We start from the raw sequence: 17,837 nt of genomic DNA, 5'->3' as shown, positions 1-17,837 counted from the left end.
AGTGTTTATGAAACACCTTTTGAGTTATGGAGAGGTCGTAAAGGTAGTTTATGCCACTTCAGGATTTGGGGCTGTCTGGCACATGTGCTAGCGACTAACCCAAAGAAGTTGGAACTGCGTTCGAAGGTTTGCCTCTTTGTGGGCTACCCCAAGGAAATGAGAGGTGGATACTTCTATGATCCAAGTGGGAACAAAATGTATGTTTCTACGAATGCTATCTTCTTGGAGAAAGATCACATGAAGGATCATAAGCCACAAAGTAAGCTTGTTTTACGTGAGATCTCTAGTGAGACTGAGATTGCTGAGGGTTCAACAAGAGTTGTTGAACAGGCCGACAGATCAACAAGAGTTGTTGAGGTTGGAACATTTAGTCAATAGCTCAAGAGTTGAGACTACCTCAACGTAGTGGGAGGGTTATGAACCCACCAGATCGCTACATGGGTTTAACTGAAGCCCAAAACTTCGTTACGAATGATGAGGTCGAGGATCTATTTTCTTTTAAGAAAGAAATGGAGGATGTTGACAAAGTTGAATGGGTTAAAGCCATGAACCAGGAAATAGAGTCTATGTACTTCAATAACGTCTGGGAGCTTGTTGATCCACCTGATGGGGTAAGACCTATTGGGTGTAAGTGGATCTATAAGCGAAAGAGATGTGTAGATGGAAAGGTGCAAATCTTTAAGGCTAGACTCGTGGCAAAGGGTTATACCCAGGTTGAGGGAGTTGACTATGAGGAAACTTTCTCACCTGTTGTCATGCATTCTCCTGTCCATAGCCATATTTTATAATTATGAAAGATGGCAAATGGACGTTAAGAGTGCCTTTCTTAATGGTAATCTTGAGGAGAACATCTATATGACTCAACCAGAGGGGTTTATAGTTCCAGATCAAGAGTAAAGAGTTTGCAAGCTTAATATGTCCATTTATGGACTGGAACAAGCATCTAGATCTTGGAACATCAGATTTGACACTGCTGTCAAATCCTTTGGCTTTGATTAGAACGTTGATGAACCTTGTATTTACAAGAAGATCATCAACAACTCAGTAGTTTTCCTGGTACTGTATATGGATGATATCCTACTCATTAGGAATGAGTAGGGTATCTGATTGACATTAAGAATTGGCTAGCTGTCCAGTTCCAAATGAAAGATTTGGGTGAGGCACAGTACAATCTAGGGATCTAGATTATTCGGGATCACAAGAACAAACGGTTAACCCTGTCTCAGGATTGTACATTGATCAAATCTTGATTAGGTACAGGATGCAGGATTCCAAAAGGGGTTTGTTACCCTTCAGACATGGAATCGTTTTGTCTAAGGATCAATGTCCTAAGACGCTTCAAGAGGTTGAGGAGATGAGACAGATTCCCGATGCTTCTGATGTAGTAAGCTTGATGTATGCAATGTTGTGTACCAGACCCGACATTTGCTATGCAGTAGGGATTGTCAGTCGGTATCAATCCAACCCAGGATTTGATCACTAGACGGCAGTCAAGACGACCCTTAAGTATCTTCGAAGAACGGAGGACTACATGCTTATGTATGGAGATAAGGATCTGATCCTTACAGAATACACAGACTCTGACTTTCAGACCGATTGAGATTCTTGCAAATCGACATCGGGGTCAGTGTTTACTCTGAATGGAGGGGCTGTAGTCTGACAAAGCATCAAGCAAGGATGCATCGCGGACTCCACTATGGAAGCCAAATACTTAGCCACTTGTGAAGCAGCTAAGGAGGCTGTTTGGCTGATGAAGTTTCTTTCAGATTTGGAAGGTGTTCCAAATATGGATTTGTCTATCCCACTTTATTGTGATAATAGCGGGCCTGTGGTAAATCCGAAGGAACCTCGAAGTCATCGTCGGGTAAGCACATCGAACGGAAATCGAAGATATCTATTAATCTTTAATAATAATGACAAATCTTTCCATTTACAAAGATTGGCATATCTATGTATATTTTATTTTATGAGGTCATGTATGCCATCAACTATTTTGCTTTAAATCTTCCTGACAAAAGTTGTAACAACGCATTATTATTTATTTTTATTTTTATTTTCGAGTTCTAAAATATTGGTGTCATAATTCAGAATTTTGACCTTATAATCTAAAGGTAAAATATTTCAGTCGTTGAGCTCTATTCAATTGGGTAACACTAAAAGATTGTGACTATATTTTCCACGCTCTCCTTCAATTTATATCTTTTCCACTCCCATTAGCCCACTACGATCAAATATGTAATATTAAAGATTGAAATGATTAATGTTAAAGTTATAATTTAATTAAAAAGTTAAAAAGAGAATTAAAAAGATAAACACATGGAATGTGTGTTTGTGTTTGAGGTGAAAACTATCCTAAAACTGTAATAACTACTTCTTACTACAGTAAATAATATTTTGTATTCTCTAATTAGCTAGAGTCAATACTATTTTAAAATCCTCATTTACTATAGTATTTACTATTTGCTATCCTTTTTACTATTCTACATTCATTATTTTTTTTTTATTTTCTTTACTATAGTGTCTGCTATTTTTTTCTCCAACTAAAATAGTTTACCCGTCAAAGACATATTATTATAATTTAAACTAAAATAATATAGGTCCTAAACACAAATTATTATAACCCCAACTATAATAACTAATCTCTCAACCCACAAATGCCTATATATGTTAGAAAAATGGAAAAGAGAGTAAAAAGATTAAAAAAAAGAAAAGAAATTGACACGACTGACTGAATATTGAATTTGTTTAAAGGGCAAAATCGTCAAAAAAGTGAGCCGTCGGATTGGAAGTTCGTCAAACTCGGATATCTTTCATGTCCTCATCTCACAGATATTTCCTTTTCACTACGCAATTTGTCAAGTCCGCCAACCCACTCACGTGACCGTGTTAACGTGGACAAGTCTCCCTTCACTTTCTCCCACATTATTATAAATAATAATTTATACAATCTTCCATACCCACTCATTTTGAACTTTTTTCTTTCTTTCTTTCTTTTTTTTCCTTCTTTGTTGAATCAGTCCCTTACCACAATTGTAACTCTTTCAGCGCACCAAGTGGTAAAGCTAGTTTCTCTCTCCCAGCCACCCAAACTAATGTGTGTAAACTTTTTAAATATTTATCCTCACTTAATAATACTACATATTAAGTAAACATGATGGATTCATATGCCAATTTAAATTTCCGTGGGAGTTTATTCAAGACAAGACTTAGGTCTAAACTTTTTTTTTTTGGAATCTATCCATTCGATTAGTCTCAAGTCTTGGATCGATCTAGTCGAACTTGTTCAATTTCACCAAAAAAATAAAAATAAAATAACCAAGTATAGCTCACTAATTAAAATTCTGCAACCTCGAAAACTATACTTATGCTAACACCGTCAGTATAGTACATATCTCAAGCAGATGTTAGGTCATGAGCTCTACACATAATGTCACTACCATTCCACCACCTCAAGTGGTAAATAATATTTTGTATGTGCTTAGGCATTAGAGTGTATCCAACTTGGCATCACATTAATGCGAGTTCTCTTGCAGGATAGCTCGAATCAAGTGCAAAAGAGAGATTTGGAGAATGACATGGCACAACTATCATCCTAATTATTGAAATAGAAAAATTATGAATTGATCTAATCCTTGGGACAAAATATATAATAAAGACTTTTATAATTGCTTAAAAGAAAACTTATAAAGTTGGTAAGAATTTTGAAGGTTGATAAACAAAAGTTGAATTATTATCCAAACAACATCAAATTGAATATCAAAAACCAAATTAGTTAATAAGTAACAGTAGCAATGCTAAACTAAACTTTACATAGTCTATCCTCTCTTAATTACTAGTATTTTGAACATAACAGACTTTTAATCAAGAAAATACTTAGATGCGTTTTGGTCAATACCTATATTTGTGCATATGGACGGAGTCACGTAGAGGTCAAGGGGCACGTGTCTCCCTCATTGTATCCGTCTTTTATATTTTTAATATAAATTATAAAGTGACATGTATTAATATATGTACAAAAGTTCAACTTAAATAACAATATTGGTGGTAGCTTGTTGGTGTGGAGTGTTGTTTGTTTGGTAAAGCACAAGGATTCTTGTGCCCTTTAAAATATAATGTATATTTTTTGTTTTAATAAATAAATAGTTAAACAATGCTTTTTTTATCGACACCAGAACTAGGCAGTTTATAAACATTTTTCTTCTTTTCGAAATTCACTTTTCAATCTCAACTCTCAATAACATTCTACTAAAATGGTTTCGTTCATTTTGTTTACATAATTTTTATATTCACATTATGCTATATATTTTTTATTTGTTTCCATGTTATTTTTACATTCACATTACTCGTATAGAATTTTAAAATTAATTTCAAAGTTCAAGCTAGAGGATGATTTGTTGTCACTCGTTTAAATATACGAGCTCGACAAGTAAGTTTTAAAATATTCTTAGGCTTTAAGTTTTAATGCTTTTAAATCTATATAATAGAATGTAATATTCTTATTATTAATACTTTTGTAGAGTTAATTCAAAATTAATATGGAGAGATATTATAAAAGAAAAATAACAATACAGACGGTAGATGCATCATCCTCAAATAAGAAAAATGTTTTGGATTCTGAACAATCTTATACAGAAATAAATCTAGAAGAACTACCTGCAAATCTTGGTCTAAGATATTGTGAATATAATGAATTTAGTCAAAATTTGTAAAGAAATACGGTAAGAAAAAAGAGAATCTAGTTGAGATACGTTTTAAGTATGGTTTCTGATTTCTGTCATAGTCATGATATTGAAGTCCTTAAAATGGATTGTCTATTTCTAATTCGAGGTCGACAAAAGCAAAATTCTCAACCAATTACAAATTTACATCATTATCGTGTTGAAGTTTTCTATGCCATCATTGATATGAAATTTCAAGAGCTGAATAATCATTTTTTTGAAACAAATACAAAATTACTTCTCTGTGTGGCATGCCTAAAATCGAGTAATTCATTTGTTTCTTTTGATAGAAAAAAATTTAGTAAGCTATTGAATTTTTTATGCTTGAGAATCAACTTCAAAATTATAATATTGATATGCGTTCTAATATTGAGTTCGTTGAGCTAAAAAGCATATGTGATATTGTAGTAAAAATGGTCATCATGAATAAGACAAAGTCTATCTATTAGTTTACAAATTCCTCACCTTAGCGTTGATTTTACCTGTTGTCACAACTAACGTAGAAAAAACATTTTCTGCTATGTATATTGTGAAGACTTGATTGTGCAATCAAATAGGAGGTCAATTGGTGAATGATTGTCATACTATATTGAAAAAGATTTATTTGATAAGTTAGATACTGAAGTTATCATAGATCGATTTTAAAACATGAAAATTTGTAGATAACAACTGTAATGTATTAAATTAGTTAATTTAAGAAGTTATGAACACTTTTTTTACATTCATTTATATACTTGTACATATAGTGCCTTCTATATAGAATTTCTGACTCCGTCAGGGTTTGTGTATTCCATTAAATTGCCCATAATTTACCTACAAATTATTATTATTATTATTTGAAATATCTTAATCTAGATGGGAGATGGAAATTGTTCCAACAATAAAAGCAATAGTTAGGTGTTGGACCGAACCTATATATTTCCGGGTATTATAAAAATTTATTACTGCGCAAGTTGACATGGGGCGGCGGCATTTCGTAATTTAGACCATTGATTCACATGAAAGACGAAATGGGATTGGGAGGCATTTAGTTCCTTCTAGCAGATAGGTTTCTGTGAAAAAAAACTTTGTTTACACACCGAAAAAACAAAAAACAAAGAGATGGGAAATCCAAAAAACCTTCTCTTGCTTTGCTTCATTCTCATATTCATGGTTTCAACCACCATTTCTCAAATAGAAATCAAGACCCACTTATGTTCAAACAGCGGCAACTACACTAGCAACAGCATTTACAAGCAAAATCTCGACGCCCTCCTTTCCTCCATCGCCTCCAACACCGAAATCGATTACGGGTTCTACAATTTCTCTGCCGGACAGCAACCCGACAAGGTGAACGCCATCGCCCTTTGCCTGGCCGATCTGACGGTGGAGAAATGCAGGAGCTGTATTCAAAATTCAACTCGAAGGATTCTAGAGGATTGTCCCAACCAAAAGGAAGCTGTCGGATGGTACACCGATTGCATGATTCGTTACTCAAATACATCAATATTTGGCGTTGGGAGCGAACAAGTGCTTAGCCCAACTTTTGTTTCCGGTCGGACTGCATCAGACGTAGTTGGGTACACTCAATCACTCAGCAGTTTGTTGCAAAGACTGAGAAGTGAAGCTGCGTCTGGGGATTCTAGACGCAAATTTGCTGCGGGGAAAATTGCAGCCCCAAATTTGGATACCATATTTGGGTTTCTTCAATGTACTCCCGATTTGTCCTCTATGGATTGCGAGAATTGTCTTCTGAAGACCGCTGAAAGAGTTCCGAATGGAAGTACAGGAACCAGGATATTTTCGACCAGCTGTTTCTTGAGATATGAGACTAACGATCTTTTCTACAACACTCTGTCGCCGCCTCCCTCTGCTGGTGACGCTCCTCCCCCACCCATGTCGCCACCGCCACCGCCAGGTACCTTCTCTTTTTGTGGGTTCTTTCTGAATTTAGATAAGCGCTAACATAGCCTCCGATCTAAATTTCTTCTTGTAGGAAATACTTCTAGAACTGTTATTATCGTTGTCGTGTCCATCGTTTCAGCCATCATTGTCGTTGTTGCCATTTTTTTCATTTTGAGGTTGAGGAAGCGAAAAAACAGAAAATCAACAGACAAATTTGAAGGTGAGTGGTTTATGAATCCTCCGTTTTCTTAGATGGGCAGTTTTGATTTGACTGTGTGATTCTATAATTATAAAATTTGAATTGATGGGTTCATGTTTTAATCTACTACGCTCAGGTGTTGCTATTGGGGATACCACTGACGAAATTAGCAGTGTGGAGACACTTCAATTTGATTTCGAAACTATTAAAGTTGCAACAAACAACTTCTCAAGTGAAAACAAGCTCGGACAGGGTGGATTTGGAGCTGTTTACAAGGTATAGAATGGATTAAGGAATAGAGCTTAAGGAGGAAATTAATTTTAATTGTAACTAGAAATGAAAGTTTTTATTTTCAGGGTAAGCTAGCTAATGGACAACCTATAGCAGTGAAGAGGCTTGCAAGTAATTCACAACAAGGAGATGTTGAATTCAAAAATGAAGTCCTTTTGGTGGTCAAGCTTCAACATCGAAACTTGGTTAGGCTGTTGGGATTTTGCTTGCAAAGAACTGAAAAGCTTCTCGTATATGAGTTTGTACCAAATGCCAGTCTTGACCAATTCATATTTGGTATACTCATTTTCTACATTCTTCTTCCTTTCACTTTATAGTTTATACTATCACATTGGAAAAGTTATCTTTTTCATAGAATTGATGTATTTATACATATAAGTTATCTTTTTCATAGAATTGATACAAAACCATTTATATGTATGGACGGTGATGTAGATTTTGGAAAAAGGACACAATTAGACTGGGTAAGACGGTTCAAAATCATTAATGGCATTGCACGAGGACTTCTTTACCTTCATGAAGATTCTCGCCTTCGAATCATTCATCGTGATCTCAAAGCTAGTAATATTTTGTTGGATGAGGAAATGAACCCAAAGATTGCTGATTTTGGTATGGCAAGATTGTTTGAAGTAGATGAAACTCAAGGCAATACAAGTAGAATTGTGGGAACATAGTAAGTAGAAGTACAAAATTGTTTATTTTTCTTTATAGTATATATCAATAATTATTTTTTTATTATATTTATTTTTGCAGTGGCTATATGGCTCCAGAATATTTAATGCATGGCCAGTTTTCAGTTAAATCGGATGTCTTTAGCTTAGGTGTTTTAATTCTTGAAATCGTGAGTGGTAAGAAAAATAGTTGCTTTCGCAATAGAGAAAAGATAGAAGATCTCTCCAGCTTTGTAAGTATATAGTTCACTTCTTGAAATCTCCTTTTAACATGACGACACTTCTAACGCTTTTGATGACATTAAAATATTTGACATCAAATTATTGTTTAATTTAGTTTTATATTATTCTAATTTGTGATTCTGTTTTAGGCATGGAAAAATTGGAAGGCTGGAACGACTAAAAACATCATAGATTCAACACTTAGTATTGGTTCAAACGTTGAAATGTTAAGATGCATTCATATTGGATTATTATGTGTTCAAGAGAATGTAGCAGATCGTCCGACGATGACTACCGTGGTTCTGATGCTTAGTAGCATGTCTCTCACTCTTCCTGTACCTTTGGAACCAGCATTCTTCATGCATAGTAAAATTGATGAATCCAGCACACAATCAAGGACGAGTAATTGGTTGGAAATGAATGAGGGGGCTTGTCATTCTGAAAGCGTACCCGTCCAATCTTTATCCAATGAAGCTTCAATTACTGATGTCAATCCTCGCTAGATTTTCATCCACTTTTTGGTAAAATATGTTATTTTGAAACTTGTTTTGGGTAGACAAACCGTAGATTTAGTACTTGATTGGTTCATTACGATATATTTATTGTTGTATGGAGAAATATTAAGAGTTGTGATTCAGTTGGTTGCAGTTGTAGCCATTTTTCACCCTAAACCACGTGGACCATGTCAATGGATATATGTATATATATGTCTCTTCTTTTTCTTTGCCTTTAATCTTCTTTACTTTTCTTTAAGGATTTTTTCATTTAAGAACATTTCTATATGTCACATTCTAGTTTCTTCCGATCTACCATCAATATATATATATATATATATATATATATATTCCCTTTTCTTCACAAAAATTTTATTTCTTACTTTTTTAATATTTAGTTTTCTTTTTATTTCATTTTCTCATCTACACAATACTATTTATTCTTCATCTAATAGATCCTTGATCTTTTTAAATTAAAAAAAATCAAAATTAGACATTATTTTGAAAACTCACCGACCTATCTGATACAAAATTGAGAATTTAAAATCTAATTATACATCGTTTAAAGTTTGGAAGCCTATTAAAGTAGATGGAAATCGAATGAATCATGCAAGATTTTTTTCTTTTTGGTTTGAGGTGAGACGTGCAAAGTTTATTTTTTTAAAAAAAACAATATATTGGTTAATAGTTCAAATTTTATGCCACTGAGATGTGTTAAAGCTAATGGTTTGTTTTAAAAGAAAAATAATATAGCCCCATTGACAAAGTTTATAACTTTCTATTTTCTATCACGATAGTGGTTTTAGTTTTTTCCTCACGTTTCAGACAAAAAAAAATTCTCCCCTTTTTTTAAATAAGTTTTGAAATATCGTAAATATAAGGGTTGTTTTAAATAAAGAAAAATGAACTAACTTTTTACAAGTGCTTGTTGTAGATTTGACAAATTAAATTTTAAAAACTAGGCTCATTGCCCAAAATTTATTACTTTCGCAAAATTGGTAACAAATAAGTAGTCCACGAAATGTCAAAAGAGCGAATTCACCTAATACATTTGATATACAATTGATACACACTATGTATTAGATACACCGGATTATTGATGTACCCGATACACTCACACTTATATCCTTGATACACTACTAATATACATATGATACACTTGATACACTACTAATATATATTTGATATACCTGATTTGATACACAGTTGATACATTATTGATAGACATTTTTTATATTTTATTAATAAACGGTAAGTTCGTGATCGTTGGTAATGTTTACAAAAACCAAATTCAGCACAATTCATTATCTAATTGGAGAATGCATTGGCAACCGGGATGCGTGGGTTGACGTTTGAGGATGAAGTTATGAGTATGGGAAGGGAAATTTCACCGAGCATGCTTGAGGTATCGTGGGGTTTCGAACAATAAATTATAAATGAATACATGACACAACAGTCGATGATTTTACTTTTGTAATTCAAAGCATTGACTCACCAGACGCGGAATAGGATTTTCTAAAGAGGAAAATGGCGACGGGCACTTCAAAATATCCTAATATTTTAATAAATTATCCCTCGACTTTATTCATCATATATTCTTAGTTTCTACAACCACATCGAACCAAAATTTTATATCCAGGCTTTCTCTGACTTGTCTCCGCCTCCACCACCGCCTCCGTCCATGGCGGCATAGCCTCCTCCATCAGTTGTTAAAGCCCCCTCCCCATCTTTACCTTCAAATGAGGGTATATCATTCTCTTATATCTTTGCAACGGTATACATGCATTGACATGTTTCACCGCTTATACTTGTTGGGTGAAAATTTATTTTTCAAAATGAGAGGGAACAACCTTTGGTTGGAGAATCTTGCATGGGAGAATTTTGAAAAGGAAGTCTCCCTTTTGTACTCCAATCTTGGGTTATGGGTTTGGGCCCCAAAGGATACCCATGTCTTGGAGGGAGTGAAGAGATAGATCAATGTGGGTTCGGTGGGATGCCATCGCTTTCCTCTGCTTTTTCAAGCATTTTCTTTTTGGATTGTTTTATCCTGGGGACGACGTGGCAGAATTCTTGACTTGCTTGTACACTTGGGTAGAGCCGCGAAACGTCTTAAAAGGGCAAGCTCCGCGACTCAGTCTATAACAAGCTTTTGTTTTGTAGGTTCCGTTCTTTGCCCGACCGCAGTTTCCTGACCGTTTGCTGCTGTCCTGTTCGTTGTCTAAGGGTTTTGTCATTTACAACAATTTTAAGACGTTTCCTGCCATATCACTAATGGCCTTCACTAGCAACAACGAAATTAGGACATCCAACTTTATATTAAATGGTTTGACTGATGATCTGTATGACTACTACAGTACAATGAAGACATTGAAGGAGGTCTGGGATGCCCTGCAAAAGAAGTACGACATCGAGAAGGTCGGGTCGAAGAAATATGTTGTCATCCATTATCTCAAGTTCTAGATGATGGATGACAAATCTGTGGAGGCCCAGTCCCATGAACTACAGAAGTAGCCGATGAGATAATTACTGAAGGTATATCTCTAGATGAACAATTCCAACTTGCTGTTATTATTGATAAACTGCCCCTTTTATGGAAGGATTTTAAGAACACTTTGATGCATAAGACCAAGGAGTTTTCCTTAGTGGGTCTTATCACTTGGCTAAGGATTGAGGAGGAAGCCCAGAAGCAGTACCAGAGGGGGAGGTGAACGCCGTACCTGGGAGACCCGCCTCTGCCATGGTAAAACCTGACCAAAAATCAAAGAGGACAAAGAGGAAAGGTCAAAATTGTGGCTCAACAACCAGAACCAACAAAAAAAAAACAGAAACCCCCTTAAGGAAAAACTGTACAGTTCCTCTGCTTTAATTGTAATAAACCTGAACACCTGGCTAGGAACTGTAGGAACAGGCGTCGTCCTACTGGACAGGCGAACCTGACAGAAGAACCATTAGTTGCCATGATCACAAAAGTAAATGTGATTAGTGGTTGTGAATGGTGGTGGATAGACACTGGTGCTACGCGCTATGTCTATCATGACCTTAGTCTCTTTAAAACTTATACTTAAACTAAGGATAAGAATATTCTATGGGAGATCACCACTCCACGAAAGTTGTTGGAACCGACAAGGTAGAACTGAAGTTTACTTCCCGGAAGACCCTTACGTTGAAGGACATCCTGCACACTCCGGAGATAAGAAAGAACTTGGTCTCGGGCTATCTCCTCAACAAAGCCAGGTTTACTCAAACCATAGGGGTAGACTTATATATCTTTACCAAAAATAATGTATTTGTAGGGAAAATGTATGCAACTAAGGGAATGTTTAAATTAAATTTAGACCTTAATAAAATGAAATCTTTTGTGTATATGTTGTGTCCTATGAATATTTGGCATACTAGACTCTGTCATGTGAATAAGAATTTAATTAGTAACATGATTAGACTGGAAATGATACTTAAGTTATCCATGAATGAATTTGATAAATGCAAGTATTGTTGTCAGGCTAAAATTACTAAAACTCTACATAAATCTTTACTTAGGATTTCGGAGCCTCTAGATTTAATTCATTTTGATTTATGTGAATTTGATGGCATCTTGACTAGGAACAGTAAAAGACATTTCATTACTTTTATTGATGACTGCTTTAATTTTACTTTTGTATATTTGCAGGAAAAAAAAAGTAATGCTTTTGATACCTTCAAATTATTTATTTCTGAAGTAGAGAATCAGTTTAATAGAAAAGTTAAAAGACTTCGTAGTGATAGAGGAACTAAATACGACTCAGACAGCTTTAATGAGTTCTTTAACTCACATGGAATAATACACAAAAAGACCACACCTTACTCTCTTGAAATGAACGAAAATGCCAAAAGAAAAAATAGAACTTTAGCAGAGCTAGTAGTTGCTATTTTACTTAGTTCAGGAGCCGCGTCTTATTGCTGGGGTGAAATCATCCTTACCGTGTGTTATGTCCTGAATAGAATCCTGAAGTCTAAGAACACAACTTCACCTTATGAAATTCTCAAGAATAAGAAACCAAACTTTGTCTTATTTTAGAACATGGGGTTTTCTAGCCTTTGTAAGGATTCCAGACCCAAATAGGAGAAAGTTAGCTAGTAGAGTCTATGAGTGCATCTTTATAGGTTATGCCTTAAATAGTAAAGCCTATAGGTTCTATGATCTAGTAAACCAAGTGATCATTGAGTCAAATGATGCCAACTTCTTCGAAGATAGATTTCCTTTTAAATCAAGGAATAGTGGGAGCTCGGGATCCAGTGGTCTAACCCAGTTAGAAATCCTACCTCTACAAAAGAAATCGACCCATAACCTAGAAGAAGCAAAAGAACTAGAACTGCCAAGGACTTCGGGGATGACTTCCAGATCTATAATATAGAAGAAGATCCTAAATATCTAAAAGTTGTCTTGTCCTCAATAGATGCCAACCTATAGCAAGAAGCCATAAATGATGAGCTGGACTCACTTAAGTCAAATAGGACTTGGCACTTAGTAGATCGACCCCCAGATTGCAAGGCAATAGGGTGCAAATGGATCTTAAAGAAGAAACTTAGACCTGATGAAATTTTTGATAAGTTTAAAGCCAGGTTAATGGCAAAGGGCTTTAGACAAAGAGAAAACGTAGATTTCTTTAACACCTTCTCCCCTGTCACTAGAATTACCTCAATCCGTGTCCTGTTTTCTCTTGCCCTTTATAACCTCGTTGTACACCATATAGTTTTAAAGATCGCTTTCCTAAATGGTGAGCTTGAAGAAGAGATTTACATGGAACAACATGAGGGTTTTGTAGTTCATGGTCAAGAAATAAGATGTGTGAATTAGACAGATCTCACTATGGACTGAAACAAGCTCCTATGCAAAGACATGAAAATTTTCATGACCTTATCCAATCTAAAGGTTTCAAGGTTAATGAAAGTAACAAATGCATCTACTATAAGTTTGAAAATAATCTTTGCACTATCCTATGTCTATATGTAGATGATTTGTCGATCTTTGGGTCGAACTTGCACGTCAAAAATGATGTGAAATCAATATTGAGTGCAAACTTCTGAAGGAACTCTAACTGCAGAGAACCATGAACGGAAGCAAGAGCGGTCCAAATTCCATTTTTCATTGAATATAAGTTTTACAGTAAAACAAGAACAAGATATGCATTTACATAAATTATAGCATGCTTTAAATAAAGGAAAACTTAGGGTTTCAGAAACCTTACCTTTGAAGAACATTTTCTTCAAGAATCCCTCGAACAAAACACGAATGGATCTCCTTCTCCACGCAGACCTCCTTCTTCAAAAGGGACACCACCACTTGAGAACTCTCTGTATTCTCTTGGGACAAAGGATTCAAGAAAGAGTTGTGGGCTGGAAACTAGTGCAGAATGGCAGAGAAAAGGGTGAAAAATTAGAAGAAAAGAGGAAATTTGGAAGTTTGACTTTTGGAGAAAAAATTTGGAAATTTAGCTAAGTATAGAATTTTGTGTGGGATGCGTTGGAAGGGACCAATGCTTTGAAAGGGTTCTGATGCGTTGGAAGGGTTGTTGGTGATGGCTTGCGGCTGAAGGAAGAAAGATGGGGGTGAAGCGTTTGAAGGCACAAGGGTAGGCAAGGCATGCGTTGGAAGGCAGCCCATACGTCGAGCAGTCGATGCACAACGCCCTTGCCCAATGTGTCGAGCAGCCAGCCAAGCGCCTTTCCTAATGCATCGAGCAGCCAGCCAAGCGCCCCTGCCATGCGTCGAGCGGCCATGCCTATGCAGTAAGTGCCCTGTCGAATGGCCATGCCCATGCGTCGAAGCACCCTGCCGAGCATCAATGTGCCGAGCACGACCATGCGTCGAGCGGCCAGCCTATGCAACACACCCATGCATCGAGTGGCCAGCGCCTATGCAGCACGTCCATGCGTCGGTCACCAGCGCCTATGCCAAGAACCATGAGCCATGTCGAGCAAGCCTTGCGGTGTCACCTAGTGAGCCATGCATCGAGAATGAGCGGCCATCCTATGCGTTGGTGATGCCTTGCTCTTGCGATGGCTAAGTTGGATTGCGATGGCTAAGTTGGGTTGCTAGGCGTTGAGTAGTGGACTATGCGTTGAACATCCAAGAGTTGGACGCATATAAAGGATGAGATCACCTAAAAAACATCATCAAACCATGTGTCTTCTTGGGAGGAAGCTTTAAGCCTTAAGCATTTGAGGTGGTTGCATCAGAGGACATGCAATTTGAAGCTCATGTGTTGGCTACATAGGAGGAAGACACTTAGATTGCGTTGATAAAAAAGATGTGTTGTTAGTATGAGGGAGAAACACTTGAGATTTCGGCCAAACCACGAGAAGATCTAAGCTCAAATTTTAGGGTAAGCTTCCTGAGACATTTTAGAATATGTTTTTAGAAGGAAGTATCTCAAAATAAGGTTTAGAACTATGAGTAATCTGAGCTGTAAGTTGAATCTGGATTCTAGTGGTGAAAAAGGGAGCCCAAGGTAGAAAAGGAACTACTAGAGTGAAAAATTCCTAAGCGATCGAGGTGAGTGACTAAAAATTTTTGACTAAAATATTTGATTTACAATGTTTTACAGAAAGCATGTTTTAAAGAAGATTATTCTCATGCCAGCTAGTTTTACAAAGTGATTTCCAAGCAAACCATGAGTTATGTTTTAAACGCATGCATGTGTGGGAAGTTTGTTGAAAAGCTATTTATATGTGTTAAATATACCCAGCATGCATTAGTATCTTTAAAGCCATGTTTTTATATGTGTTATACTTTACATGCTTTAAAGATAAAGTCATTTATGACTAGTTTTACTTAAAACGCGATATAGAAGGACATTTAAGAAGGTATCCGCCCAACTAGATACCGAAGGACATTTTAGAAGGTATCTATTGGTACTGAAGGATGTTTGAGAAGGTACCAAACCAACCGGATACTGAAGGACATTTAAGAAGGTATCCTAGTAGCTCGATGCTGAAGGACGTTTGAGAAGGTATCCTAGTAGCTCAATACTGAAGGACATTTGAGAAGGTATCTGAGCAGAAGTACCTAAGGTATGACGGTACTTAGTATGGCCACGTACACGTAGGTAGAGTCAGAGATTGAGCAAAAGGGTTCTTTCTTGACTAACAGTTGGTGTTGGGATTGTTTTTCCCCACAGTGGGGTTATTTTTAACTAAGAAACAGTTTTACTGTTTTATGATTAAAACAACTTTATATGCTTCATGCTTGGAAAATGTTTATAATGCAGTACAAGTACTGTAGAAGCTTATATTTCAGTTTGAACTCTTTATTGACATTTTGCATGAGAATCAATTATCTTTCTTAAGTCACTCACTGGGCTAGCAAGCTCACCCTGTTTCAAATGTTTTCCTCCCCCCCCCCCCCCCCCCCCCCCCCAACCCCCTCATAGGTAGCGGTCAAATCCTCAGAAGATAAGCTCTGCATCTGCTCTACCACTAAAGGATACAGATATTGTAACCCGTCTGTTAGGTGGTCACTGTAAATATTGTACACATGTTGTAGTTGTTCATATAGGGATTAGGGTTTTGGGATTTGGGACTCATGAATCTAATGTTGTAATGACTCTAAACATGTTATGTTTCTGAATTAATAAATTTTTGGCCTGAAGACATTCTGCTGTATATGAGTTATATATTGGTATCAGAGTTATTCCATAACAGTTAGTAGGCAGTAAGTGTCAACAAAAGGGTTAATAACTGTTGTCAGTCACGCCTTTTCCTAGGCTAAGAGGGTGGTCTGTGGCGGGGTGTGACAGCTTGGTATCAGAGCAAAGGTATACGTAAACTTGGGAAAGGTTTGAGCTAGCTTAGTATTAGAGCATAAGGTTTTGGGTGAAAGAGAGAGTCCATGCATTAGATTAAGTCCCATAAGTAAGTCCCTAACATGTATACTTAATAATTAGGCAAAGATACTGAGGAGAAGTGGCGGGCTGAGCAGGCAAACTGAGGAGAGGAATGTTGACCTTACCAGCAGAGCTCTTGAAGTTAGACAGGACCCAGATCCGAAGGGGAAAAGAGTTAGAGACTCAATAGAGCAGGAAGAAATTCGGCATCGAGAGGCTGAAAGCTTTAGAAGCCACGACATTCGATGGAGCCACAGATCCAATAGATGCTGAGGTCTGGTTGGACTTGATTGAGAAGTGTTTTAAGCTTATGAGATGCCCTGAGGACTTTAAGGTTGGGTTAGCGGCATTCTTGCTATAGAAAGGGGCTGAGAAGTGGTGGAAAGTGATAGAGGCCAAGGAATAGTTCGAAAACTATAACTTGGTCTGAGTTTAGACAGATATTTGAGGATAAATACTACCCTAGTGCTTTTAAAGAAGCGGAGAGGGAGGAATTCCTTAGGCTAACTCAAGGAGTGATGACGGTTGCTGAGTATGAGCAAAGATTTACTGAGTTATCTCAGTATGCCCTTTCGATCATTGCAGAAGAGAAGGAGAGGTGTAGGATATTTGAGAATGGCTCAAGAAGAAAGATACGTACACCCGTTACCTCTACATCTAATTGGGTGAATTTCACTCAGATAGTTGAGACCGCTATCCGAGTTAAGCGGAATGTAACGAGGAAAGATATACTCCAGCCAAATGCGGGACAGTTTAGGACGCCTGGAGAAACAAGAGGTAAGAGTTTTAGACCCCCGTTCTCTGGATAATCGGGTATGAGGAGTTTTGGAGGCACGAGCCAACAAAGCTCAGGTCGAAAGAGGTTAAGACCTGCAGTTGGACTTAGTGGTAGATCAGTATCGGGTCGTGCTAGCGAGTCAGTAGCTAGTATAGGAAGGAGACCACTTTGTGTAAACTATGGTAGGCCCCATACAGGAGTGTGTTATGGCAATAGGAATGTGTGCTTCTAGTGTGGACAAGTGGGGCATTTCAAGAGAGATTATCCCCAGCTATGTCATGGAGCATAGAGTGAACAAAGAGGAGTTGCCTAGACTATAGACCAACCCAGAGCGACCGGAACTAGAGGTGAAGGATCCGGTGTAGCTAAGCAGAAAGAGGTAGCTGGATGACCCCAACAGCAGCAGCAGGAGGGTAGAGTCTACGCTATGACACACCAAGAAGCGGAAGAGGCTCCAGATGTCGTAACCGGTACGATAACTTTATGTAATCAATCCACTTATGCATTATTTGATCCTGGTGCTACGCACTCATTCATATCTAGCATATGTGCATTATATATAGATGGAGTGCCTGAGCGTATGAATGAGGATTTGTTTATCTCTACGCCTATAGAAGATACTTTAGTGGTACATGAGTATTACAAAAATTGTGAGGTAATTCTTGGAAATCAGAGTTTAGGGGTTGACTTGATTCTATTAGAATTACTAGAGTTTGAT

At 36.9% G+C, this 17,837-nt stretch overlaps 1 protein-coding gene across 1 annotated transcript; it reads left to right on the top strand.

Moving 5' to 3' along the window:
• Window positions 1-5,611: 5,611 nt before the first annotated feature.
• On the top strand, window positions 5,612-8,718 carry LOC120073888 (cysteine-rich receptor-like protein kinase 10). The gene is made up of 7 exons (XM_039026803.2): window positions 5,612-6,615; window positions 6,694-6,822; window positions 6,938-7,077; window positions 7,158-7,368; window positions 7,528-7,765; window positions 7,846-7,996; window positions 8,135-8,718. The coding sequence occupies exons 1-7, from the start codon at window positions 5,820-5,822 to the stop codon at window positions 8,486-8,488; spliced, it is 2,019 nt and encodes a 672-aa protein (XP_038882731.2). The 5' UTR covers window positions 5,612-5,819; the 3' UTR covers window positions 8,489-8,718.
• Window positions 8,719-17,837: the final 9,119 nt, after the last annotated feature.

This window comes from Benincasa hispida, chromosome 3, assembly GCF_027475165.1.
Source record: "Benincasa hispida cultivar pf3 chromosome 3, pf3_genome.v1.1, whole genome shotgun sequence".
Taxonomy (NCBI): domain Eukaryota; kingdom Viridiplantae; phylum Streptophyta; class Magnoliopsida; order Cucurbitales; family Cucurbitaceae; genus Benincasa; species Benincasa hispida.
The sequence above is the reverse complement of the archived record's forward strand: the minus strand, read 5'-3'. Positions and strand labels throughout refer to the sequence as shown.

What these genes read in the sequence shown, in the direction of transcription:
- LOC120073888 (XM_039026803.2), top strand. Translation starts at nt 5,820, where the DNA reads ATGGGAAATCCAAAAAACCTTCTCTTGCTTTGCTTCATTCTCATATTC. An exon ending in ATCAACAGACAAATTTGAAG is followed by an intron (nt 6,823 to 6,937) that starts GTGAGTGGTTTA and finishes TACTACGCTCAG; the next exon opens with GTGTTGCTATTGGGGATACC. An exon ending in TCTTGACCAATTCATATTTG is followed by an intron (nt 7,369 to 7,527) that starts GTATACTCATTT and finishes ACGGTGATGTAG; the next exon opens with ATTTTGGAAAAAGGACACAA.